This window comes from Petaurus breviceps, unplaced genomic scaffold (assembly GCF_028583685.1).
Source record: "Petaurus breviceps papuanus isolate PSGF00001 unplaced genomic scaffold, PetGlider_PUasm1.0 103, whole genome shotgun sequence".
In the NCBI taxonomy this organism is placed as follows: Eukaryota; Metazoa; Chordata; class Mammalia; order Diprotodontia; family Petauridae; genus Petaurus; species Petaurus breviceps.
Window position 1 is genome coordinate 6716900 of NW_027185588.1, and position 27145 is coordinate 6744044.

Below are 27145 nucleotides of genomic sequence, written 5' to 3' on the forward strand. Positions count from 1 at the left end.
GATGAGAGGGGGTTGGGCTAGAAAGAGGGCCTAGGTTGGAGGCAAGAGGGTAGAAAATGCAAGTCATAGGCAAAAGTCAGGGAGCTGGGCCTACAAAGGCTCTAGTATCCACATATATTGTAGAGATAATGCTGGCTGGGTCCTCTTTGGGAGAAAGGGTTCTGTGGTATGGGAAGGAGAGAAGCTGTGGTTGGGGTGGAGGGGAAGCCCACTACCTGAAGTATTGACTGCATGCTCTCCCTGGTCTGGGGGTGCAGAGGCGATGGCTCCAAGCCTCGCATGGAGGAACGATGGAAGAGTGGGAGGGAGGGAGGAAGCAGAACCATTTCAGGGTGTCTAAAGTTTCTGTTAGAAGAGAAAGGCCAAGGACATGAGGGCTGTAGAAAGAGAAAGTTTGACTACTGTTTTCCCTCTGAAGGCCTCAAAGAGTCTGATCCTAAAAAATAAATTAGGGTTGTCTTAGGTCTCTTCCTGTTCTAAGTCTCTGATTCTATGAAAGGAAGGAAGGAAGGAAGGAAGGGAGGGAGGGAGGGAGGGAGAGAGAGAGAGAGAGAGAGAGAGAGAGAGAGAGAGAGAGAGAGAGAGAGAGAGAAAGGAAGGGAAAGGAAGGAAGGAAGGAAAGAAAGAAAAAGAAAGGAAGAAAGAAACGGAATAAAAAAACAAAAATGGCAATCCTTTCCCTCAAAGAGTATATATTCTATTACCAGATATAGTACATACAACTAGAAGTCTATACATACAAGGTAATTCAGGTGGAGAGGGCCCTATAGCTGGGGCATCAGTATATAAGATGACTCTTGAGCTGAATTTTTCAAGAAACAGAATTTTTAAGAGGCAGAATTGGGGGGGGGGAAGAACATTCATTCTAGGTCAGTGTAAAGACAGAGGAGAGATGAAAGAGGAAGCTGTCACATGTGATGAGAAGCAAGAAGGGCAGTTTGACAGAATTCTAGAATAAGCAAGATAATATATAAGATTGGAAAGGTAGGTCACATCCAGGTTATGAAATCCATTAAATCCTAGAAGCAATAGGGAGCCAGTGGAGTTTATTGAGAAGAGGAGTAACATGGCTAGACTTTTGCTTTTTATCTCCAATTTGTCATATATTCATAGCTATGATATAGATAGATAGATATGTGTTTTATATATATATATATGTCATATATAGTGTGTTATATTTTGTTTTTGTTTTGTTTTGTTTGCTTTTTGGAGGGGGAAGGCAGGGCAATTGGGGTTAAGTGACTTGCCTAAGGTCACACGGCTACTTTTTTGTGTTAAGTGTCTAAGGCTGGATTTGAACTCAGGTCCTCCTGACTCCAGGGCCCATGCTCTATTCACTGTGCCACCTAGCCACCCCTAGTGTGTTATATTTGAAGATTAATGGTCTGAGCATGATCAATTTATTAATTAGACTAACAGAAACCAATAAATTAGGTCAATGGCCTCTCTTAATGACTAAAGACCCCAAGATAGGACTCACTAGCCCTCATATAATTTGGGGGAGTAAAGAGTTGGGTAGATGAGGGAGACAATGCAATTGGTTACAAGATAGACAATATCGTGGAAGTGGGTTACATGATTGGTTACATCAAGGAAAGGGGTTAGCATTACCATGGGACTAGTAACCACCCTTTCTGTCATAGAGGGATGCTTGATTGATTTATGGGACCTATGTGCATTTTGCAGACTTTGTTAATGGACCCGAGTTAAGGACTCCTAGGTTCCTAAAAAGGTTTGTTAGAGTGATAAGGTTTTCTATAATGGTGTGAGGATAGTTCAGGGACAATTTGCCTCTTAGAGCTAGCTTCAGAATTTAAAGATAACAGCAGGTGTCTTGGTATTTTCACAGAAGCTTCTGAAGGTATTAACAGTTTTCCCCATTAATTATAACTTTAAATGAACTCAGAGGGAACATGGATCCCTGAGCTCAATTCAAGGATGTAACCGGATGGATTCAGACCCAATTTTAAAATTAATACAGCATAAAATCAGTTACATTATAGAAAGAATACAGGAGAAATGAAAGGTAATATTAACTTTGATATTTTCAGTATATATATATATATTTGACATATAGTGCATATGTGTCATGTATATATTTATCCTGTATGAAGTATGTATTTGTCTCATGTCTAGTTTATACACACATATAATACACTTGTTGTGTGTGTATATGTACATATTGCATATAATATGTTTCATATATGTGTATACATCTTGTTCATTCATGGTTGATTACATGTTGTCTTTCCTGTTAAACTAGAAGTTCCTTGAGGGCAGGGACTATTTTTTGCCTTTCTTTGTAGCCCCAGAGCTAAGTACCATGTTAGGCACATAGTAAGTACTTTAGGAGAGTCACTGTGATGGTTGTGCAGGGGATGGACTGGAGTAGTGAGAGACTTGCATCAGGGACAATGATGAATAGGCTCTTGTAGTCATTCAGTTAATAAATGACAAGGGCCTGAAGCAGGGTAGTGGCCAAGTGAGTGTGGAGAAGGGATATATATATATATTTGAGAGATGCCACGGGAAGAAAAATGACAAGATTTGGCGATTGCACATGTGAGGAAAGGAAGAGCATGGAATCACAGATTATATTGAGCTTGTAAACTTGGCCAGTTAGGAGGATGGTACCCTCAACAGAAAGAGGGCAGTTCAGAAGAGGGGTGGGTAGAAGGGGTATTCTGGGCTTGGCCTCATTCAAACCAGTCCAGTGATTCAAGCTCAATGATTAGAATGATTTATGGGCCATAAAATACAGTTTAAAAAACTTTACAAGTGATAAAAGATTTAAAAGATATAACTCCTAAAGTTAAAAAGAGACTAATTCAGATAACATCAACTACTCCCATAACCCTCTGCATTTACTGTGGAAACTAGCCATGCCAAGTCAGGAAGATATTCCCTGAAGGGCAGGAAAGGCAATAGTAAAACCCCATGCCAACTCTCCTTAGGCTGTTAGAAGACTCTAGTAAAACTTCTATGCCAACTCCCCAAAAAGCCTCTCTGCCCTCTTTAAAGGACCAACCCAACCAACATAAAACAGGCACCACTCCTGCCATATCCCACCCCTTGGTGCCAACACCCCCAAAATTTTCTAGGGTACTTTCTGCCACTAAAATAATCTTAAAACAATCTTAATATGATTCACTCAGAAAACAAAACAAAATAGTCCTACATAGGCATTGGGACAGACACTGGAATTCTAGAATAGCATTGGAAGAAGAACTATGCTTAGAACAAAAATGCACCATCAGTAGAAGTACAAGTCATACAGAGGAGGGAATGAAGTTGGCAGTAGGTCCACTGATGTATAGACAACCAACATGGCCAGGAGTAGCATGAAGAATATTAGATCCACAGTACAAATTATTCAGATAACATTCTTTAGTTCCAAAATAGGTTCAAGAAAAAACCTTTCTTGCATGAATTCAGCCTACATATGTTTACCACACTGACAAAAATCCTATTTCTCAGGTGATTCAAGATTCTGAGGGCAAATTCAACAGCTCCTTGCTACCTTTTGGGGTGACCAGGTAGCACAGTGAGTAAGAGCACCAGCCCCAGTGTCGGGATGACCTGGGGATCAAATCTGGGCTCAGACACTTAGCACCCACCCAGAAACACTTGGCCGTGTAACCTTGAGGAAGTTACTTAACCCCAATTTCTTAGGGGTGGCCAGGGCACAGTGAGTAAGAGCACTGGCCCCAGAGTCGGGATGACCTGGGATCAAATCCAGGCTCAGATACTTACCACCACACCCAGAAATAACTGTCCGTATAACCTTAAGCAAGTTACTTAACCCCAATTGATTAAAAAAAAATTCAGCATATTTGCTTAATCAGTACAGACAGTGAAGGTGAGGAGAAAGAGGAGTGATTTGTTTACTTTGTACCATGATGAAATTCTAATTTTAAGACTGAATTTTGTAAATTTGATAGAATAGATGACCTAAATGAGGAACCAGTTATTTTTACTAGGTACCCTATGTTTAGTTTTTTTTAGATTTCCAGCTTTTTTGTTGTTGAGTTGTCTTTCCATCTGACTCTTCATGACCCCATTGGGGTTTTCTTGGCAAAATACTGGAGTGGTTTGCCATGCTCATTTGACGGATGAGGAAGCTGAAGCAAACAAAATTAAGTGACTTGCCCAGGGTCACACAGCTACTAAGTGTCTGAGGCCAGATTTGAACTCGGGAAGATGAGTCTTGCTAACTTTAAGTCCAACACTATCCATTAAACAACCCAGCTGCCCCAATTTTAGTATACAATAAATAAGGGTTCTTAATCTAGAGTCCATGAACTTGGTTTTGATTTTATTATTATTATTTTGCTAACTATTTCAATGTAATTGGTTTCCTACGTATTTCATTTTACGAATTTAAGAACATAATTTGAGGAAGGGGGTCTATAGGCTTCACCAGACTGACTGACAAAGGGTTCCAGATCACCAAAAAAATAATTAAAAACCTCTGTTGTTTCCCTAATTCCACATGTTCCTTCTTTCCCAGAAAAGCATACGTACTACATATTACAGTACAATAAAACAGAGAGGTGATCTGAGTTATATGCAGGAGTCCTAGCCATGGTCACTTACTTTCTGAGTTATTTTGAAAAAAAAATTTGGGGGGTGGGGGAAAGGTTAGATTTTAATGACTATAGTCATTAATGTACTATAATCTTAGAATCTGGAAGACATGAGTTTGAATCCTACTTCAGATATTTACTTTAGCCATGTAATCCTGGGCAAGTAAGTCACTTCCTCTCAGCCTGTTTCTTGGTCTGTAAAATGGAGATAACCATAGGGACTGCCTTCTAGGTAGCCTTTATAAGGACGAAATCAGATAATATACGTAAGACACTTTGCAAACCTGAAAGTACTAAATCCTTGCTAGCTGTTATTATTATCTCAGCTTCTGTACGGTACTGATGTACCCTTATCCCTGCCAACTCATGATTTTCCACAGTGTGATTCTTCCCATCACGGTTTTGATATGTCATGGCTCAGCATAAGAAATTAAATGGGAATTCTGGGGGAGTTTTGTGAAAGTTGCAGATGACTTGTGCAGGCCGGCAGATGACACAGAAAAAGTTTAGAAACTCAGAAAAACATAAAGTATATGTATGGTATTGTGTAATATAGCCTAAAACCAATACTTAACCCAAATTTTAAAAAAATACTCCATTAAAAAAAAAAAAGAAAAAATCCAAACTTCTGCTCTGGTATGAAGGGAGGGCCAAAAACTTTCACGTGGATTTTCCATATCACAGTGGTGCTGCACCCTTAACCGGGTGATGTAGAAGGGATAACTTAATTTTCACTATTTTCCTCTTCCTCTTCTTCTCCATCCATTCCTTTGCTTGTTGGGTGTACTGGGGTACATCATGCACTTTGCAGCAATATGTTAGAAACTCACCAGTCTCTTTTATAAATGTTTCTACTTTCCATATGCTTATAACCAAAAATTTTCCTAGGATAGTGAATAAATTTCAAAAAGAAATAAAATAATGCATTACTGTTACTCATCCCCACTACAGATTTGACTCATCTGTATGAAAGCGTACAGCTAAGAGACCATCAATCTCTTGAACAGACCCTATTGCAGAGATGACCACCCATCCATTGTTCCCTGGCCTGCCACACAAAAGCTTCCTCTCCCTAGGAACTGCACAGGGATTGGATGATACCACCAGGCAGTTAGGCAGTGCAGCAGACAGTTCATGAGAATTGAAATCATGAAGAACTGAATTCAAATCTTGCCACAGACACTTCCTAGCTGTGTGACCCTGGGGTAAATCACCTTTCAATTTTTCAGTTTCCTCCTATACAAAATGGGGCTAATAATAGCACTTACCTCACAGGGTTGTCTTAAGGATCAACTGAATTAACATTTGTAAAGTCATTTGAAAAATCTTAAAGCATTATATAAATACTAACTATGATTAGCTAGTTTGATTTTTTTTAGAGGTCTTTACTGTTAGGGTACCTGTTCTCTGTGGGGGCTGGATATAAACTATCTCACCTCTATCTAGGAACTCAAGATTATTACCTAGTCAGCTAAAGGATTCCCTTTTTTTCCCAAGTGAATTCTCATGATGATAAAAAAAAAAAGATCATTTTACCTTCCCCATAGCATTAAAAAGCAAAGCACCTCCTAATTATTCCATGCCTTCATATGCCTCAGACTTTTGTTAATGAAGAAATTGTCCAAACCATCCCAAGGGGAAGAGAGGAGGACCCGGACCGTTTCTCCAGATTGTATGGAATCAAAGTCCTGAAACTCCTCAGAGAGCAGAATAAGGAAGGAACAGAGGGAGTTAGCTGGGATTATGTCCAAATGTTGTCCATCCTGGTCACTTAAATCTTCCTGAAGACTGGATCCAAGAAACCACCCAAAGAGTTCAATAAACTCTGAGTTTCCTTCTAAGTTTTTGAGTGTTAACAAGCTTTTGGGGGTTTCTATCTATGATCATCTAGGTTCTCCTTATTCCCTTGTTCTCCTTATCCCCTGATTTTTTCTTTGGATTGATCTTCTATCCTTGTCCCTCAAAAGAACTACAATCTGTTTGACAATCTCTGTGGCCTCATCTACCCCAGTCAATGTTGCACCTTTAGTATAAAAGTGGGCACCAGTACCCTCTGAAAGGGTGGCCTCCTTCAGGTCTCTGCCAACCAAGCTGGCAGTATGAGGGCAAATTCAAATAACCTTGAAGAAGAGTAGTGATGGGATATTGAGCTCCTTCCCAGGTAAAAGCGAATTTTTCTTGATTGGTCATGGGGATGGAAAAGGCAATGGGAAAATCACTAACCCCTTACTTACTGGCTCAAGCCCAGGACTTCCCAATCCACTAACCTGACAAGGTCGACAAGAACTGAAGCATTTGGCAAAAGAACTTTATTTAACTCTCAACAATCTCCAGGCTACCTTCTTCAATGACCACACAAACTTATTATAAGGAGAATATAGATAGCAAAGTAATCTAGTCTTCTTCATTTCCATTACTGGCAAGGAAATATCTTTCATACTCATACATACCTCACCTAATATTACTTAATATTTAACTATACTGGATGGTTTAGGCAACTCCTGGGGCATCCATTTAGCCCAACCTATGAGAGCAGGCATAGAAACTGTTGTAAATGCCCATGTCCTCAATATACTTGCCCTTATTAGCCATACCTATCCCAACTGATACCCAAACATCAAGTCTTCCACCCATCTCCATATGAGCAAGGATGTTCTTTCCCTCTGTGACCTTGACCCCCAAACCCCATTGGAAACTGGGATAAACCTATGGACACTTTGAGAGTCGCCTTGTATAATAGTAACATAGCTGCTAAGATCTAACAACCCCTTCTATATTTAGTGATTTCCCCCTTTCCCCTTCCCAAGCCACAATGACCCAGACATGGTCCTCTGTGGTCCTTCACTTTAGAATAACCTGAGCTTTAGAGGAACCTTGGTTCTTACCCTAGGGAGACTCATTCTGACAGATTTTCAAATCTAAATGCAAAGACTTGGGTGATTCTGAATGACTAGGTAGAGTGGAGAAATGACTAGGTGGGTACCAGAAAAATCAGATACTTTCAGTGATGTCCTAAATTTTGCTGTCCCAGATATCCAGATAGGATTTTACTAACGTTGGTCATCTTGTTGACCCTATGATTCAAAAGGTTTGTTGGGAATGGACAACACAATTTAGATGGGGCTCCCTAAAAGATAGGATCTCATTGCACTTGAAGTAGGAATGTGTGTGTGTGAGAGAGAGAGAGAAAGAGAGACAGACAGACAGAGACAGAGAGAGTGAGAGAGACAAAGAGAGGCAGAGACAGAGACAGAGAGACAGAGAGAGTGAGAGAGAGGCAGACAGAGACAAAGAGACAGAGACAGAGAGTGAGAGAGGCAGAGAGAGAGAGACAAAGTGAGAGAGAGGCAGAGACAAAGACAAAGAGAGAGAGAGACAGACAGACAGATTTGGGAAGAAGGTATAAATGTAGTTCACCAAATCCCTTTCTTTTAAAAATTTCACCTCCTCACTTCTATCCTCCATCAAGTGACCTGGCTGTACAGAGAATTCATCTTTGTCAGGCCCTGTTTGCAGAATTCATCATTCTATCTACCTGAAAAGGGACAAAGGGCAATCCCTAGCTCTATTCTATTCTTTTCCCTCCTAGCCCTAATCTTAGGAGATTTTCTAACCTCCTCCAGAGAAACTTCGAGTCAGAGTTCCTACTTCCCACCTGTGGTCTATTATTCCCAATTATCATTGTTCTTTTCAATGATTTCATTACCAGATCCATTGACTGTACATAGTTCCCACCCTCACCCACTCCCCACCTTTAAGGCATACTTTGGAACGATTAAAAGGTGTTTTGCCTCCAACTCTAATTGCTCAATATACAAGGACAATTTATCCTCATTTCCCTCTGACTGGCGATTCGGCTTTTCCAAAACTGTCAGGCAGTACCTGATTTTTCTGTTTTCATTTCCCCCTTCAAATTCCTTAAACACCCTTTGCACTAATCCTACAAGAAGGAGGAGGTTGCCAGCACGCCTCAGAAAGCACTGTGGTCACAGGATGCCACATCTCTATATCTGGTCAGCAAATCATCTGTTCCACATCCTCCTCCTCTCCATTCCTCTCCCCCCAATTTAAAAAAATATGAATTTAACATGAAGCCATTGAGAGCAGCCTTGTCAACTGTGCCAAATATGCTGGATCGGGTTTAGAATATAAAAAGGTACTTCTGAACCATAAAATGCAATAAAACAACTTTACTGGCGAGGGGGGTAAAAGGATAACATTCCCAAGGTTAAAAAGATACTAATTCGCATAAAGAGGGTTATTCTCTTCTCTCTTTGCATTCTCCATGGCAACTAACCACACTTAATCTGGTAAAACCTTCCACACCAGCTCCGTATAGGTTGGACCTTGTACTTCCTGTGGCAAGGAAGTCAAGTGGCCCCCACACCCCTTACAGGACCAGTCCAGCCTACCTAAAAGAGATGCCACTCCTAACACATGGGGGAAAGATAATGAGCTCACGTCTGGATACTGCCACTTGAGATACCTTTGAGATAGTTGGCTGGAATCATGATGGTGATGTGGGGAATTGGAGTTCAGGAGAGAGAATGGGGCTGAATAGGAATATCCAGGAGTCATCTGCATAGAGATAATTAAACAATGAGAGCTAGGAAGATCACCACGGAAAAGAGCAGAGAGCCAGAAGAAAAGAGTTGAGAGCTTGGAGATAATAGTTTTAGGTCACAACCACAATTAAGAAGTAAGATTTGGATGATGTTCCAGCCTTCGGAAAAACCTAGAAAGGAAAGCATATATAGGACTGATAATAACAATACCGATCCTAAAATCTAACTGCCCGAGACCTCAAGGCTGCAGGTTCCCCAGGCCTGCCCTAGAAGATTTTAATCCTTGGGAATTATGCTCAGAGGACTCCCTTTTGTGGTAATTATTTTCACAAGCCTTGGGAGGTTCTGGCATGTCTTGGTACCCATCCCAGGAAGAAAACAGACCTTTCTGTTATTGTCAGGGAGTTGACAGATTGTTCTCCTATGGTCTGTCACTCATCAGGATGTCACCAGCCTGCCTGACTCTTAATCTTCCTCTGACCTTTCCTGGATAATCTATCATCCAACAATACTTGTCAGTCTATTTTATGCCTTGGAAGAGAAGTGGCTGAGAGTATATCACTTCTCCCCCTCCCTCTCTCTACAGCCATTTCCTTGAGATCATTTTTCTACCCTTTGAGCTCTTCCTCCCTCTCCCCTTCCTTCTGTCCAGTTTCTTCCGTTTGGGGCTCAGTTTTCTGAAGCACCCCTTCATTGTGCCTTATAACCTAGAATGGAGAAGTCTCAACTGCAAAAACTCTTTCCCAATCCCCCTTAATACTAGGGCCCAGATTATCTCCAGTTTATCTGGTCCCTAACTTGTTTGCACATTGTGTCCTTCATTAGACTAGGAGCTCCCAGAGGGCAGGGACTATCTTTTGTCTTTCTTTGTAGTGGGCTTAGCAGGAGCCCAGCTCTAAGACAAGTGTGGATGTTTATTGACTTGTTGATTTGACTTGGCCTTTAACTTTGTTAATATTAAAGAAAAGTAAAAACTTCCTGCACTTCAGCAATTGGTACTCGGTGATGCAGTGGACAGGGGTTTGTAAGACCTGAGTTCAAATCCAGCTTCAGACACTTGGTAGCTGTGTGACCCTGGGCAAGTCACTTACCCTGTTTGCCTCCGTTTCCTCATCTGTAAAAACAAATGAGCTGGAGAAAGAAATGGCAAACTGCTCCAGTATCTCTGCCAAGAAAACTGGTCTCGAAGTGTTGACAGTTCAACAACAACAAAGTGGACTTCGGCACTTCCCTCATTTCCCCACTCATTCTGAGCTTTGACCCCCCCCCCTTCCCCGGAGAACAAACCACAGACTATTGGAGCTAGCAGAGAACAGAGCTGGTCAGAGCTGAAGGCATCTCAAAGTTCATTAGTCATGACACCTAGGGTCCATGGTATGCCCTGGGTCGAGGTTAGATTTAGTGAGCTGTGACATTTACTTCTATACTAGACAGGCAGCATAACAGGATGGAGACAGTTGTTCAACTTGGAATCAAGTTCCAGATCCAGATCCTGCCTCTGACTAGCCCACCTTGGACAGTCAGGTGGTGCGGTGGATAGAACACCATGCCTGGAATCAGAAAGACCCAAGTTCATCTGACAAATGGCCTGGAGAAGGAAATGGCAAACCAAGAAAACTCTGAATTGGGTCACTGAGAGTCTGGCCCCATTGAAAACGAACCACAAACCAGCAAACAGCGATCTCTGAGCCTCAGGCAAATGTTTAAAGACCACAGAAAGGTTTCCTCTTCTCCTAGGTGGAAGGAGTTTTCACATACTTTAAATGACTTCAGGAACCATTTCGTCAAGTTAAGAAGCATTAATTGTGCACTTGGATGGGTGTGGAAGGGGTAGGGCAGATAGAATGGGGAAAAGATCTGCTTTGTGTCCCTATCAAGGGACATGAAGCAGTGAGCAGTGCAAGGTGAGGATAACAGTGTGCAAAAGGTTGAAAGTGCCCCAGGGGCTAGAGGAGTGGAATCCCACTGGGGGTTCTGGGTGACCAGAGCTATAATTAGCAGGGGAGGGATGGACCTTTGCTATGGGGAGGGGGAGGAAGGGGGGTAGGAGTGGGGAGGGTGTTGCTCCCTCCCTAGAGGGTGTGTTTTTATTACCCCCACCCTATGGCAACCTTCCCTGAACCTTCTCCAGAGGCATGGGTCACAACTGCCCCAGAGGACTCTGGGGGAGCTGGTTTTTCCTTTGAGAGTGAGTACTTGTGTCCTGAAACTCAGGTACACAAGTACAAGATGGGGGCTACCTAAGGAAACCAGAAGTTTGTGTGATAAAGAGTACATGGGGTATTGGCCACATGGTACATGAGCTAGCAGGTAGACCTCACTCCCGGTCCCATAAAGCTACTGTAACTTTAGGCTGAGTTAAGAGAAGTATAGCTTTCAGAATGAGGAAGGAAAGCTGTCTTGCTGGTTTCTACCCTGGGCAGAAATACCTGAAAAACACTAAGTTAGGGGCTGTATTTCCAGAAGAACAACAGCAAAGGTGAGCAGGGCGAGAGAAGGGCAGCCAAGATGATGAGAATGTGGTAGGAGGCTCCGTGGAAGGAACCGGCAATGTTTACCCTGGGAGAAGAGCCGACTGGGGAGGGGAGATGGGTAGGAGGTCTCCTATGGATCATAGTGTTGAGGTATAGGGGTGCTGGAGACCCCAAAGTACCAACATGCTGGGTCCTGCCGAACAAATTCGACTCAAGCCTTCTTTCAGCCAAAGTAAAAGTTTATTAAAGATTTACCATAATGGGCTCTCTTAAGGAGCCTAAGTATTTGTGAGCTTGTATTGACAAGCGGGCCAGAACAATCTGACACTGAGTCTGTGCTAGATTGAGTCTTAGCACCTTCATGGAGCCCCGATGCATCTTATATATGGAAAGACTGTGGGAGGGATATAGGGGTGGTCTAGAGGAGGGGTCTGGGGAGGGTCTTGAGGAGGAGTCTAAGGAGGATCTGAGGAACTGAGGTCAGACTCCTGGAATGGGATTGAGGGTGGGAAATAGCTGATGGCTTCCTGGAGGTGACAGACAATGGAGGGCTAGGCTAGTTTATGGGTAACAGATTTGGGACTAGCTATAACGAAAGGCTTATGGCCTCAGGCAAATGCCTCATCAAGTGGGAAGATTCACGGGGGTTCCCAGAGCCTGTACCCCATCATTAGGACTATTGTTTTAGTAGTCCAGCACCTTTATTTTATGAAGATGAAGAACCTTCAGCTCAGAGAGGAAGAGACTCCCCATAGTGGGTCACACAGTAAGTGACAGAGCTGGGAATTTGATCTCAGATCATCTGACTCCAAGACCAGATGTTTTCAGATATCTAAAGGGAACTGGAAGAACAGTTTAAAGAATAACAGTAATGGTGTAAATAATATAATTATTGACAGTTACTATTATTTATAAAATTGTAGAGAAAGATAATCAATTTTGAAAGACTTAGGAACTCTAATCAACACAATGACCCATCATGATTCCAAAGGACACAGGGCAAAGCATGCAGCCTACTCCAAATACAGAGCTGACATTGGACGCATCAGACTGAAGCCTTCCTTCCTTCCTTCCTTCCTTCCTTCCTTCCTCCTTTCTTCTTTCTTCCTCTTCCTCTTTCTTTCTCTGTTTCATTTCTTTCTCTTTTCCTTTCTTCCTCCTTTTCTTTTTGTCTCTCTCCTCTCCTTTCTCTCTCTTTTTTTTTTAGAAATGGTTAATGTGGGGATTTGTTTTATATGACTACATATTTTAATGAGTTTTGTTTTTTCTTGCCTTCGGTGTGGAAGGTGTATGTGTATGGGGGGGGAAGAATTTGGATTGGAAAATGAAATTAAAATGAATTTTAAAAAACAACAGCAAAACACATATCTAAAGGGCCATCAAAGGACTGAGGTAACTGACGTGTGCTTTCTGACCCAAGAAAACAGCATTAGAGGTAACAGGAGAAAGTTATAGGGAAGCTAATTTTGAGTTCTGCCTTTAATTTTTTTCAAATAAATTGTTGTTGCTACTTTTTACATTACTTTAATTTCCCCCTAATTTCAAGTTAATGGAGTTTGAGAGGACCCTTAGACCACAGAATATGAAAACTGGAAAGGACTGCAGGGCATGGAACACCAGGTTCAGAGTACCTTTAGAAACTCATAGCTGGGAGGGCCCTTAGAACACAGAATGTCTGAACTGGGACACAGGATATTGGATTTGAAATTACAGATCATTTATCCAGCCTCCTCATTTTACAGATGCGGAAACCAAGGTCCAGAGAGAAATGACTTGCCCAAGGCCACACATAAGTTCAGGGCACACACTCCTCCTTCAAGCCTAAGGTTTTCTCTTACTGGGCCTGCCCTCCTTGTCTCTTGTATCCCAGGAAATTATGCGCCTGCCGAAGAAAAGATGTGCCCAGGCACTGATCCTCCTGGCCTTAGCTGTTGGGCTCCTATTCTATGTCCATTCCTTGGAACTCTCCAATAAGACCCGTTGGCAAGACTTGGGGACCTCTGATCTCCAGGACCAAATGGTTCTGAAGCCCCAGAAATGGAAAAGGGCCCCAGAACGTCCTCTGGTACCCTGCTTTACCAATACCTCTGTGGCCAAAATATCTGGCTTCTCAGCCCAACCCAAGCACATCCAGAACTTCCTCCTTTACAAACATTGCCGGGATTTCCCGATTCTTCAGAATGCCCCCCCAAATAAGTGTACAGGGTCCCCTGGGGGCTTGGGCCCGGTCTTCCTCTTCCTGGCCATCAAGTCATCACCTAAGAACTATGAGAGGCGGGATCTCATTCGTCGGACATGGGGGCAGGAGCGGGTGGTCGAAGGAGCCACCATCCGCCGGCTCTTCTTGGTAGGCACTGAGCCTGATGTCCTGGAAGCTCGAAAAGTGAACAGGCTCCTGGCCATAGAGGCCCAGCTCCATGGTGATATCCTCCAGTGGGATTTCCATGATTCTTTCTTCAATCTGACTCTGAAGCAGGTGAGTGGCAGACCCAGGGGTGGGAGATGACAGGTGCCTCACTCCTCTCCAATCTCAGACTTCACCACTTGTACTCTATACTTTTAGTTGGAAACCTGGACCATTCCATGGCCTGAGGTCCTTCTCTCCATATCCTCCCCATCATCCCCAATTAGTATCGATTTTTCTCTATTAATAATAGCAATCTCTTTCTCTTGGTAGTATGGTGAAGGGGGGGTAGAACCCTGGGCAGCAGTCCTGAATCTGTTTGTCACCAATTTACTGCGTGAGGTTGGGCAAGTCATAGTCCCTCTGAGCTTTGATATCCCCTCTGAAATGAGAGTATTGGACTAGGGCACTGTTTCTCACATTAGCTGTCACTGACCCCCTAGTGACTAGGGTCTGGATGAGTCTTGACACTACAGAGACCTTTCTAAAACGTCAAACAGCAAATTCACAGAATCATAAGGTCATAGGCTATCAAAGCCAACAGGGACCTTTGAGCCCAGGGTGTCAGAGCTTGAAGGATCTTAGGATATAAGACATCAGAGTTTGGGGTGCAGGACATCAGAATTTCATTTCAAGTGCCACCTTCTTCAAGAGGTCTTACCCCGCCCCATCACTTTGCATTTATTTTGCATTTATCCTATATTTACTTATCTGTGAACATCTTTCTCTTCCTCCCCTTTCCAGTGGAATGTAAGGTCCTTTAGGGTAGGGACTCTTTTGTCTTTTGTCCCCAATGCCAAGCATAGCTCCTGGCAAGTAATAGGGGCTTGAAAAATATTTTTTTGATCTATTGTCCTCCCATCTCTGACATTCTATGTTCAATTAGAGACAATTTAATAATAATAATAATAACTCATAACTCTATAACACTTTCAACCTTGGATGAGGATTTTTATTCCCATTTTGTAGACTAGAAAGCTGAAGCCCTGAGAATGTAAGTGACTTACCCTAGCTAGTCAGCACATGTGGAAGGATCTGAGCCCAGGTTTTCTACCTCCAAATCCAATGTCTATTGTGCCATGCTATAGATGAGAAAATGAAGCACACGGAGGGGAAATGTCTCAAAAATAAATATGACAGTTTTCAGTATCCGGCTCAGTTTAATTTCTGTATTTCTCTAGCATTTGCCTCCCACTTTATTAGAGGGATCATGCTTCCAGGTTGGCATGGATGGCCCCATCAGGGTATTTCAATCACCAAAATGTTCTAATACCAAATGATTTTAGAAAACAAAGAGGTTAGGGGTGGGAACAGCTTCCGAGACTGTAATGAGGTACTCAACAGGAGAGCTCAGGATTCTCCCTCTTACTCTCCTTCCTATGGCAGGTACTGTTTCTGGAGTGGCAGGCTGCCCATTGCCCTAATGCTTCCTTCATCTTCAATGGTGATGATGATGTCTTCGCCCACACAGACAACATGGTGGTATATCTGCAGGGTAAAGAAGCAGACAAGCATCTGTTTGTAGGCTACGTCATCAGCAATGTGGGGCCCATCCGTGTGCCATGGAGCAAGTACTTTGTGTCAGAGCTGGTGATGAAGGAAGATAAGTACCCCCCCTATTGCGGAGGTGGGGGGATACTGCTGTCTCGATTCACCACTCGGGCCATCCAGCGTGCTTCCCACGAGATACCTCTTTTCCCGATTGATGATGTCTATCTGGGCATGTGCCTACAGCATGAAGGGCTGGCACCGGCCAGGCATATGGGGATTAAGGTGGTTGGTGTTCATGCACCATCACCCCGCATAGGGTCCTTTGACCCCTGCTTCTATCAAGACGTGCTCCTGGTCCATCGTTTCTTGCCCTATGAGATGCTCCTGATGTGGGATGCCATCAAGAATCCGGGTCTGAAGTGTAGCAAGTCAGTATTACACACCCCAAGGAGCTGAGGGCTGGTCCAGAGGACCAGAGGGTCAGACTGACCCAGCATGTGGTCCTCAGAAGAACAAAAGCCAGGACAAATACCTTCAAAGTCAGCCAAATCACTTCCCCAATCAGAACCCCAACTTTTTCCTTGTAAAACTGGGGAAAGCCCCGAACACTACCTACCTCACAGGGTTGTTGTGAGGAACACATTTTGTAAGCTATGGAAAGCTGGGTTTTCACTGGGGGAAAGGGGGAACGTTGAGTCGCTGGGGTACCCCCAACTAGAATGACCTTGGGTGAGTTCCTTCCCTGTACCCTACCTTGGTTTCCTTAATTGGCAAAATGGGCAGAAGAGTCCTTGCCCTGCCTTGTGAGAATGAAATGAAATGAGAGCTGGGACCAGGGCACAGGCTCATAGTTTGAGGGAAAGCAGTAGAGGCTAAGATTATCAGCTTCAAGGAGAGAAGTGGCTTTTCTCCATGTTCTGCCCCCTAAAAAAGAAGGAAAGAGGGAAACAAGCATTTATCTACTATGTGCCAGGATTTGTACTAAGACAGTTACAAAAATTATCTCACTTGGGCCTCACACCAATGCTGGGAAGTAAATGCCATGATTATCCCCATTTTACAGTTGAGGAAACTGAGGCAGATGGCAGTTAAGTGGCTTGCCCAGGGTCACACAGCTAGTAAGTATCTGAGGTCACGTTTGAACTCGGGTCTTCTTGACTCCAGGTCCAGCGCTGTAGCCACTGTGCCCCCTAGCTCCCCTAAAAGGCTACATATAGCTTCTCCCTGACTCTCTCTAGGGGGTAAGATCAGGACAGGTCCCTCTGACCAGTCCCCTGCCTTACGTCTGAAAAATAAGGGGCTGGGGAAATAGTGGGAGCACACAGGGCAGGCTCTGCAGGGTCTATATCATCTTCCCCCAAAATTTGGGGTGGGGGGATGGTCCAGAGCGGAGATGGATATGAGGCATCCCTAGGGAATTTTGACTCCATCCTTGGAAAGTGCTATCCCCCCACCCCCAAATCCTCCTTGTCCTCTTTTAGGTCAGTCAGCCAATATTTATTAAGCACTTATTATGTGCTAACCATGGTGCTATGTTGGGCATACAAAGAAAGAAAAAACCCGCCCCTGCCCTCAAGGTGCTCACAGTCTAATAGGGGATATGGCATAAATCACTAGGTACCCGCAAGAGATACAGATCGACTAGAAGGAAACATAGGAAGGAGAAGCACTGGCAGCTGGGGGTGGGTGGGCAGGGGCCACTAAGAAAGGCCTCTTGCCTAAGGCAGATTTTGAGCAAAGTCTTAAAAGAAGTCAGGGGTTCTAAGAGGCAGAAGTGAGGAGGGAGGGCATTCCAGGCATGGGGCACAGCCAAGGCAAATGCACGGAGATAGGGGATGGAGGATCATTTTCAAGAAAAGACCATAGAGTAAGTGGAAAGGGGTAAAGTGTAAGAAACTTGGAAAGTTAGGAAAGGATCAGTTTGGGAGGAGACCTTCTGACTTAGGCCTTAGGGTATTTAAGTCAAAATGGATTAGCTACTGGCCCTAAATGTGGGGTAGACTGGAACAGCAAATTTGGAGTGAGAAGACCTAACCATTAGGCCTGTTTTTATCAGCGACTGCTTGATCTGACTTTGGACCAATAACATGATCAGAATTTTAGAGCAAATGGGAACTTTAAAGTTATCTGTTGCAACTTCTTCATTTTATGACCTATAGAGTCATTTACCTAAGGACATGGGATTGTAGGTATAAAGGTGGAAAAGACCTTGGAAAGCCACCTAATCCTGAGAATACTTGGGTCATGGAAGGTCAAAGACCAAGAATTTCTTGAGCATCTCTGATACATCAGGTTCCTTTAAAGTGTTATCTCATGTTATCCTTGAAGCAACCTGGGGAAGCTGGTGCTATTATTATCTCCATTTTACAGATGGGGAAACTGAGGCAGGCAGAGCCACTTAGTGATTTGCCCAGGGTCACATAGCTAGTAAGAGTCTGAAGTCAAATTTGAACTCAGATCTTCCTGACTCCAGGCCTAGTGCTCTCTCTACTGTACTACCTAGGTAGCAAATAACCAGGCTGAACTCACACAGGTAGTGAATTAGCAGGGCCTGGAGCAAACCCAGGTCCTCTCACTCACAGTCCAGTATTCCCTCCGCTATTCCATGATGAGGCCATCTCTCCTATCTCAAAGCTTATTTTCCCATCTGCAAAATGGCAGAGTTTGAACTAGACGTGCTATTGCGACTTTTCTAGGTCCAAACCCTGTGATCCTCTGGGTCCATCATGTTCCCTATCTCTTCCTTTCTTATCATGCAGAACCCAGAGAAGGGAGGAGAAGCCCCTTTCTAACCTAGAGTCCTCATTTCCAAGGCATCACACAGTCCCTGATGGGAAGCTACTTGCCTGAGGACAAGAGAGGCCAAGGTCATGGGACCTATATCTACGCAGCATGGCCCCATATGGAGGAGGCAGCCTAGGGCGGTGGGTTAAGCTATATCCTCCAAAGTTGGAAAACCCAGGTTAAAATCTTGCCACTGAGGCTCATTGCATGACATTGGACAAATGACTCAATTTCCCTGGGGCCTAGAAATTCTCCTCATTTGTGAAATGAGGGAGGCCTGAGTAGATGGACCCCCATGGTGCCCACCAGCTCTAAATCAGTAATGTCTCTGCTCTAACTAGAGCACCAACTTCCTCATTGTTCTGGCAGGAAGCGTCCAGGATTGGAGTCAGAGGTATTCGGGAATTTCCCAGAGGGGTATGCCATTTCCAGCTGTCAGAGGTGAGAGTGACCTCAGATGCCCATCTAGTCAGGCCAAAGACATTTATAAGCTTCTGCCATTCACCAGACACTGTGCTACGTAAGCATGGGGAGGAAGGACAAAAAGAGTCCAAAGGCAGCCCCTGCCCTTGTCAAGGAGTTTACAATCTATTACAACCTCCTCGTTTTAGAGATGATAAATCAGCCAGATTGAGGGAGGAGTGGCCCTGGAGTCAGGAGCACCTGAGTTCAAATGTGACTTCAGACACTTAACTAGCTGTGTGACCCTGGGTAAGTCACTTAACCCTGCCTCAGTTTCCCCATCTGTCAAATGAGTTGGAGAAGGAAATGGCAAAAAGCTCCAGTATCTTTGCCAAGAAAACCCCAAATGGGATCACAGAGAGTCAGACCCCACTGAAATGACTCAACAACTGAAGACTTAAATCCAAACCCAGGGTACTTTCCACTGAATCCCTCTGACTTCTTGGGACTTATGTGCTGGGAGGGTGTGGAACAATGTCAGGGCCTGGTTTACTCCATGCCTTCCCTAATAAAAAAGTTGATGAAAGTCCTGCACTTGCGTCTCTCCCCATCCATGGTCTCTGGGTGTGACCTGGCCCCTTTTCCAAGGAACCTCTAAGGGATTGAAGATTCACTGAGCTGCATTAGTTGTTGGACTCCCAACTTTCCTGCACCCCTGGGTCTTCCTTCCCTCCTTTCTATGCCCATCTACCCCTTCCTCACTCTAGGCTGAATTGGGAGCTGATGCTGGAGGGGGAGGGCACAAGGAGACCTACTACGGCCTAGGTACTAGTGCTAAGAACTTTACAAATAGCATCTCATTTGCTATCATTATCCCCATTTTTCAATTGAGGTAACTGAGGCAGCCAGAGACAAAACGTGTCTTGCTCAGGGTCATACAGCTAATAAGTATCTGGATTTGAACTCGGCTCTTCCTGACTGGCCCTATAGCTCTATCCACTGTGCCACCTAAGAGCCGGAAGGAGATGAATTTCTGGGCCATGGAGACCTTAGTCATGTACATGAAGTCCACAAAGGCAACGGAATATAGGGAAAAACCCAATTTGGAGTTAGCAGACTGCCACTTTAGAGACTCAGTAGTGAGTGTGAGTTCCTCCTTCTTCCCGAGGCAGTCTTTCTTTATCTGTAGAACATGCACCTTAAACTAGATGGTCTCTACCATTTATGACCCCAGTGTTATCATTTCTTTCACTTCACCTTAAATGCAGGTTGCAGGAAATGACTTTTCTACAGTCTCCATCCAGGATGATTAGAAGAAAACCATTAAAGATTCTTCTCCTCTGTCTCAGATTCCACCCACTCAGAGGCCACCCACTGCCTCCCTTTGGGAGTGACTTCAGCCAAGGTCTCCAGCCCATCCCGCAACACACCACAGACAACATTACCCTTGACCAGTTTCTTAGTTGTTTTTCCCCCCTGGGGATAAATACAGAGGACAGAGGGAGGACATTTGAAGTCACAACATGGGAGTTCAGGGTCAGCAGAGATAATGGCTTTGCCTGGTTTTCTTTCCCTCCCCCAGAAACTACAGACTCTTTCTAGTCGGGTCTTCCATTGCTCCAGGGGGACTTGGGGACCACTGGAGGCCACAGGCTTGAACCCAAACCCTCGGGGACTGAGTTTAGGGCTGAGGCACCACACAACCCAGGCTAGACCCAGACCCTGTGTTCCCTTGATCTTCTTGGGAGTCCTTGGAGAAGTCTGTGGACCTCTCTGGGCCTCAGTTTCCCTTTCTGGGGAAACTAATGGGGGCAGAAAGCCAGCAGATCTTGTTTGGTGCAGCCGTTGTTACAGCAGTATTTGGCTGGGCTGGGGGCTCTTCGCCAGCGTTGGGCCCTCTGGATGCCGGAGAGGGGTTCCAGTCCCCACCCATCTGCAACCTGGCCAGGCCTCAGCATCAGTCCCACTTCCAAGTTCTCGTCCATGTTGGCGTCTGGTGCCATTTCCTGGAAAGGTCTGTTCTGCAACCACTGAAGTATTTCTCCTGAGGGAGAGGTGGAGAGAGGGCACCAGACAAGACCACCCCCAGGGAAGTCAGCAAAATGTGTTGGCTGCATATTCCCCCAGTACCCCCCTTCAGTACACTGTCCCCTCAACTCACATGAACATCTCAGATGCCTGTTGGCTGTGCAACTATAGGCAAATTGCTTAACCTCTCTGAAATTCAGTGTGAAACACAGTACAGTGGTATACAGTAGGAAAGAACATTTGGTTCTGGGTTCAAATCCTGACCTTGACATTACCTGTGTGAGTTTGAGCAAGTCATTACCTTTTGGGGCCTCAGTTTCCTCTATAAAATGAATGGATGACCTCTAAGTTCCCTCTAAAAGCTATATTATCAATTACTATCAATAACAATATTACTATAAATTATTTTATTAATTTAGTTATTAATGAGTATATTATTAGTACAGAGAATTATTATCAATAATGATAATAGTCAGCATTACTTAACCCTTTAAAGTTTATAAAACACATGACAGATATCTTGATCCTTACAACAAGCCGGGGAGGAAGGTGCTCTAATTGTCCCCATTTTACAGATGAGGACACTGAGACAGAAAGAGTTACATGACTTGTCCTGGGCCACATAGCTATGAAGTATCTGAGATCACATTTGAGGTCACACTTGAACTCTGGTCTTCCTCCCCACCTAGCTGCTTTCTATCACCCTCATTCTGTTCTAAGGGGCTAATAAAACCCTTACTGCCTCCATTACAGAGATACCGTGAGCTTCAAATGAGAAGTCCTTTAGAGTCCAAAGTCAGTGATTATTCCTAGACAGCCTATCCTTCCCCTTCCTGTGGTGTTTTTGTCTTTCCCCATTCAGTATCACTGTTAGTAGCCCTGGGATGGAGGCAAGGCTTCCTCCCCTCCCTCCACTCCTCCAAGCACACACACACTCACACATGCACACACTCACAAGCTCACACAAACACACACACATGCACATACACTCACAAGCTCACACACATGCACACACTCACAAGCTCACACACACACATGCACATACACTCACAAGCTCACACACACATGCACGCACTCACACACTCACAAGTTCACACATGCACACACTACTTTTTGCCATTTTCTCAGAGGTGTGGGTGAGGTGGGGTTGCCAGGGGCCATTGTAAGGGCCAGTGTTGGGATCTGAAGGCACAATACTGGGGCTCAGGGATAACAGGGAGACCCTCCTCACTTGATTTCCTGGAAGGAGCACTGGATTTGGGGTCCAAAGACCAGGATTTGAATCTCAGACCTGCCACAACCCATGTAATCTTGGGCAAATCAATTCACTTTGTGGGGGAGGCCGGTTTCCCCTTCATTAAAATGAAGGTGTTGGACTAGAACAAGCATTCTTAATTTGGGGTTCACAAACATGGCAAGATTCCAGGAGAGTGACTGAACGTGGACAGGGAAAAAATTGCATTTGTATTCTCACTAACCTGTAACTGAAATTTGGCATTCCCTTCAATTAATGTTTCACCATGATTCTTTTTTTTGTTTTTTGCCTTTTGGAGGGCAATTGGAGTTAAGTAACTTGCCCAAGGTTACATGGCTAGTTTTTTTGTGTGGGTGTTAAGTGTCTGAGGCCAGAACCGAACTCAGGTCCTTCTGACTCCAGGGCCGGTGCTTTACTCACTGCACCACCTAGCCACCCCTTTCACCATGATTCTGAGAAGGGGTCCAGGCTCTGACAGATTGTCAGATGGGCCTGGGACACAAAAAGGGTGAAGGAGCCCTGAACTAGATGGTCCTGTGAGGTGCAAATTGGGAGGTGACCCTGGATCATGGGAGCCCAAATCAGACCCTCTTTCTGTTACCCCACAGTACTCACCTCCGGTTCAGGGGACCTAGTAAAGAATTGCAGATTGACAGATGGAGAAACAGACACAGATGGAAATGGGTAGGTATATAAACTGGAGACACACTCGTCAATCGACTTGGATGCACACACCCAGACACACGAGCTAAGAGGGACCCTGCGGGAGAAGGGAGGGAGTACAAAGAGACTCGGTTTCCCCCCTTCCCCCTGTCCCAAGGACTTACGGTCACCCGTGGTGGCCTGTTTTCCCTCAGGGAGGGCCCAGCGGGGGCCGCCACAGACCTGGACAAGGGCCCGGATGAAGTTGTGGGCACAGAGTTTCTGGGGTTCTTCCCTGGAGCATCCCCGGGCAGGCAGGAGCAGAAGCAGCAGCAGGGCCGGCAGGTGGGACATGGCCTGGGCACAGGGTCAGAAGAGGGTGAGGGTGGATCCCTGCTCCAATGAGAGCTCCCTGCTCTTATAGTCCTTCCCCAGGCTTTCCCCTCCTCACCCACCACCTCCCCCCCTTCACCCGCAGCTGCAGAGTCCCTGGAGGCAGTCCTGGGAGATCTGATTGGACTCAATGCCTGGGAAGGAGGAACAAGGGGTACCTTAGGGGCCAAGGCCAGTGTGGCTACAGGGCCAGAGAGGCCCAAGAGAAGGGAGCTAGGGAATAAGGCAGGAAGATTGTGGAGGAGATACCGGAAGCCCACAGGGAGGGCAAGGCCAGAGCAAAAGGAATTGAACCAAATAGGAGATGCCCACCCTTGACAAGAGGGGGAAGAAGCCCCAGAGGATGGCTGGTCTGACCGATATCCAAAAGTCCCAATGAATGTTTGTCCAGTCTCTGCCTGAAGCGCTCCAGGGATGAGGAACACTCCCCACACCTGCCTGTGGTCCAGTTCACTTTTTGGTAGCTCTAAACATTCACAAATTTGGGGTCTTTTTTGTTTGTTTGTTTTTTCTGAAGACAAGCCTAAATCTACCTTTGCAATTTCCACCCCCCAGCTCTTGGTTCTGCCCCCTAGTATCAAGCAGAATAAGTCAGGTCAGACCCCACCACCGTCTCTCCTCCAACAAGCATTTATTAAGCACTTACTGTTTGCTGGACCCTGTACTATACCCTGAGGATACAAGTACAAGCAAAAAGAAAAATAATCACTGTCCTCAAGGGGCTTATGTTCCGGAGGCAGTTGGTGATGCAGTCCCTGGGCCTGGACTCAGGAAGAACCGAGTTCCAATCTGGCTTCAGATGTTTACTTAGCTGTGTCCCACTGCCTCTGGGGCCATCTCCAGTTGTCCTGACCCATGTCTTGCCACTGGACTCAGGTGATTCTGGAGGAGAAAGTGAGGCTGGTGACTTTCCCAGGCTTTGCCTCACTTAAATCCAACTCACTTGCAAGTTGAGACATCACCTTGATGTCTGGCTGGCAGCTGGGTGGCCCTGGACAGGTCATTTAACCTCTGTGCCTCAGTTAAAAATGGGCTAATAATGGCTCCTACCTTGAAGGATTGTTGAGAGGATCAAGTGAGATGATGTTTGTAAAGAGCCGGGCACACAGTAGGCACTGTCTACATACTTATTCACTTCCCCTCCTTCTCCAACCAGGGGAAGACGACAGATAAAAGGAAACCGAAAAGGGGAGGGGTATCCACTAGGGGTGTAGAGTGAAGCCTGGAAATCCAGAAGCAGAGCCAGGAGGGGAGTGAAAGTTGGCTTGTCTTGGGCTCTCCCCAAGATGGAGGCACAGTTGGTCGGCAAGCATTTATTAAGTACCTACTATATGCTAAGTGATGGAAATACAAAGAAAGCCCCCCCCCAACACAACATAACACAACCAAAATTTGTCCCTATTCTGGAGGACTTCACAAGCTAACGGAGGAAACAAGGTGTAAACAACTGTGTGCAAACTCTTGTTTGTAGATATAGATGGGAGAGTAAATTGGAAGTAGACTCAGAGAGAAGGAACTAGGATTAAGAAGGGGGAGGGACAGCTAGGTGGTGCAGTGGATGGAGCACCAGGCCTGAAATCAAGAGGACTTGAGTTCAAATTGGACTTCAGATACTTACTAGTTGTGTGACCTTGGGCAAGTCACTTAACTCCAATTGCTTCAAAGGAAAAGAAGAGGGATAGAGGATTCCTAGAGGATGTGGAACTATAACTGATACTTGAAAGAAGTCAGGGGAGCTAGGAAGAAAGGATTGTCCAGGCAGAGGGGATGGAATGTTGGCCTCAAGAATAGCAAGGAGGACATGTTACTGGACTTCAGAGACTGGGGAGGGAAGCGAGGTATAAAAAGCCTGAGAGGCTGGGAAGGGTGGGTGATGAAGAGCTTTCTAAACCCGAGCTTTTTCTGTTTGGCCCTAGAAGTAATAGGGAGTCACTGGAGTTTATTGAATAAGGGTGTGTGATGTGGTCAGATATGCATCTTAGGGAAGACCAATTTGACAACTGAGTAGAGGATAGATTGAAGGCTGAACCTGGAGTTAGGAAGACTTGAGTTCCAATCTGACCTCAGACACTTGCTAGCTGAATGATCAGGGCAAGCCACTTAAACTTTCATCTGCCTCAGTTTCCTCATCTGTAAAACAGGGCTAATAATAGCACCTACCTCATAAAATTGTGAGAATCCAATGAGAAGTGAGCAGAACCAGGAGAACACTGTTCACAGTCACAGCAACATTGTGCAGTGATCGACTTAGCTCTACTCAGCAATGCAAGGATCCAAGACAATTCCAAAAGACTCATGATGGGAAATGCCATCCACATACAGAGAAAGAGTCTGAATGCAGACCGAAGCATAGCATTTTCTCTCTTTCTTTTGTTTTTTCTTTCTCATGGTTTCCCCCCTTCTCTTCTGATTCTTCTTTCACAACATGACTAATGTGGAAGTGTGTTTAATAAGATTCTACACGTACAACCTACATCAGATTGATAGCATGCCATCTTGGGGAGGTGGAAGGGGAGGGAGGGAGAGAGGGAGGGAGGAAAAATTCAGAACTCAAAATCTTACAAAAGTGAATTTTGAAAACTATCTTTACATGTAATTGAAAAAAATAAAATACTATTAAATGGAGAAAAAGAAAATATAGAAATTCTCACATCCATTAAAAATAATCAAATGAGATATTTATAAACCACTTTGTAAACCTTAAAGTGTGATATATAAATGCTATCTATGATCATGGTGGCAAGGAAGAGGAGGAGGAGGATGAAGAGGAGGGTGATGATGAATTGGAGTGAGAAGAGATTCAGGCAGGGAGGCTGACCAGTAGGCTATTGCAATAGTTCAGGTGTGAGGTGATGAGAACCTGCACCAGGTAGTGGTAGGGTCAGAGAAGAGAAGGGAATGTATGTAATGATGATAAGGAAAGGTAGAAACAGGGGCAGCTAAGTGTCACAGTGAATAGATCACTGGCCCTGGAGTCAAGAGGACCTGAGTTCAAATCTGGCCTCAGACAGTTGACACTTAACTAGTTGTGTGACCTTGGGCAAGTCACTTAACCTCAATTGCCCTGCCTTCCCCCCTCGAAAAAGAAAAAATGGTAGAAACAACAGGACTTGGCCATTGATTGGGTGGGGGGTAAGAGGGAGTAAGGAGTCAAAGACAATACCTAGTCATTTCCCTGAAGACATCATGTCAACAAATAACTAGAGTGGAAAGAAAATTGAGGAAGGATATACCTACCAACACCAGCGCCATCGCCACCATCAACCAGCTTCCTTGGAAAGGCATGGAAGCCCATGAGTCCTAGAAATAGCAGAACACCCCCAAAGGCTCTAGTGCATGAAGTTTGGATTCAGTCAAAGGGCTGCCCTTGAGGATCTAGAGAGCCACATGTGGCCTCAAAGCCATAGATTCCCCACCCTAGAGAGTCCTCAAAACAGGACGAGCAGGAGATGAATTCTGATTTTATGCTCTTTCCTTTTGAAGAGGCTGAAAGACACCCAGCGGATGAGAATTCGAAACAGAAGAAGAACAAAAGGAAATCAGACATAAAAGAAGCAGTTGGCTTTTGCCTGATCCTACTTTATCCCATTCTGTTTCCCAGGCCTCGCTTCTCTAGCTAGACAAGACTTAAACCCAGTAACAGCAATACTGTACGATGAAGAATGTGAATGACTTAGCTATTCTTAGCAATACAATGATCCAAGACAATCCCAAAGAACCAATGATGAAGCATCCTGTCCACCACCAGAGAAAGAACTGATATTGTCTGAATGCAGACTGAAGCCTGCATTTTTTACTTTCTTTTTTTCATTTATTCTTTTATTTGAATCTTCTTGTATGAAATTGCTAATATGGAAATATTTTATATTATTGCACATGTATAACCTATATCCGATTACTTACCATCTTAGGGAGGGGGGAGGGAAGGGAGGGATAGAATTTGGAACTCAAAACTTTTTTAAAATGTTTAAAACTTGTTTTAACATATAATTAGGGGAAAATAGGATTATATATTGGAAAAAAGTACACAGTCAAAATAAAAATCTTAAAATGGAAACGAAAGAAAGAAAGAAAGAAAGAGAGAGAGAGAGAGGGAGGGAGGGAGGGAGGGAGGGAGGGAG

The 27145-nt window shown here is 44.6% G+C and overlaps 3 protein-coding genes across 3 annotated transcripts in view; 2 read left to right on the forward strand and 1 right to left on the reverse strand.

The window, feature by feature from the left end:
- Window positions 1-11419: 11419 nt before the first annotated feature.
- RPL18A (ribosomal protein L18a) overlaps window positions 11420-27145 on the forward strand; it is a 95510-nt gene continuing 79784 nt past the window's right edge. Inside the window, exon 1 of the mRNA XM_069105469.1 lies at window positions 11420-11432. The gene's annotated coding sequence lies outside the window, so the exon portion shown is untranslated. The remainder of the gene's footprint in view (window positions 11433-27145) is intronic.
- Window positions 13502-16363, forward strand: B3GNT3 (UDP-GlcNAc:betaGal beta-1,3-N-acetylglucosaminyltransferase 3). The gene is made up of 2 exons (XM_069063929.1): window positions 13502-14101; window positions 15416-16363. Exons 1-2 carry the CDS (start codon window positions 13502-13504, stop codon window positions 15974-15976), a joined length of 1161 nt encoding a protein of 386 aa, XP_068920030.1. The 3' UTR covers window positions 15977-16363.
- INSL3 (insulin like 3) lies at window positions 20509-22985 on the reverse strand. Its single transcript, XM_069064041.1, has 2 exons — window positions 22817-22985; window positions 20509-20750 (listed from the first exon to the last, which is right to left on the reverse strand). Exons 1-2 carry the CDS (start codon window positions 22983-22985, stop codon window positions 20509-20511), a joined length of 411 nt encoding a protein of 136 aa, XP_068920142.1.

What these genes read in the sequence shown, in the direction of transcription:
- B3GNT3 (XM_069063929.1), top strand. Translation starts at nt 13,502, where the DNA reads ATGCGCCTGCCGAAGAAAAGATGTGCCCAGGCACTGATCCTCCTGGCC. An exon ending in TCAATCTGACTCTGAAGCAG is followed by an intron (nt 14,102 to 15,415) that starts GTGAGTGGCAGA and finishes TTCCTATGGCAG; the next exon opens with GTACTGTTTCTGGAGTGGCA.
- INSL3 (XM_069064041.1), bottom strand. Translation starts at nt 22,985, where the DNA reads ATGTCCCACCTGCCGGCCCTGCTGCTGCTTCTGCTCCTGCCTGCCCGG. An exon ending in ACAGGCCACCACGGGTGACC is followed by an intron (nt 20,751 to 22,816) that starts GTAAGTCCTTGG and finishes CCTCTCCCTCAG; the next exon opens with GAGAAATACTTCAGTGGTTG.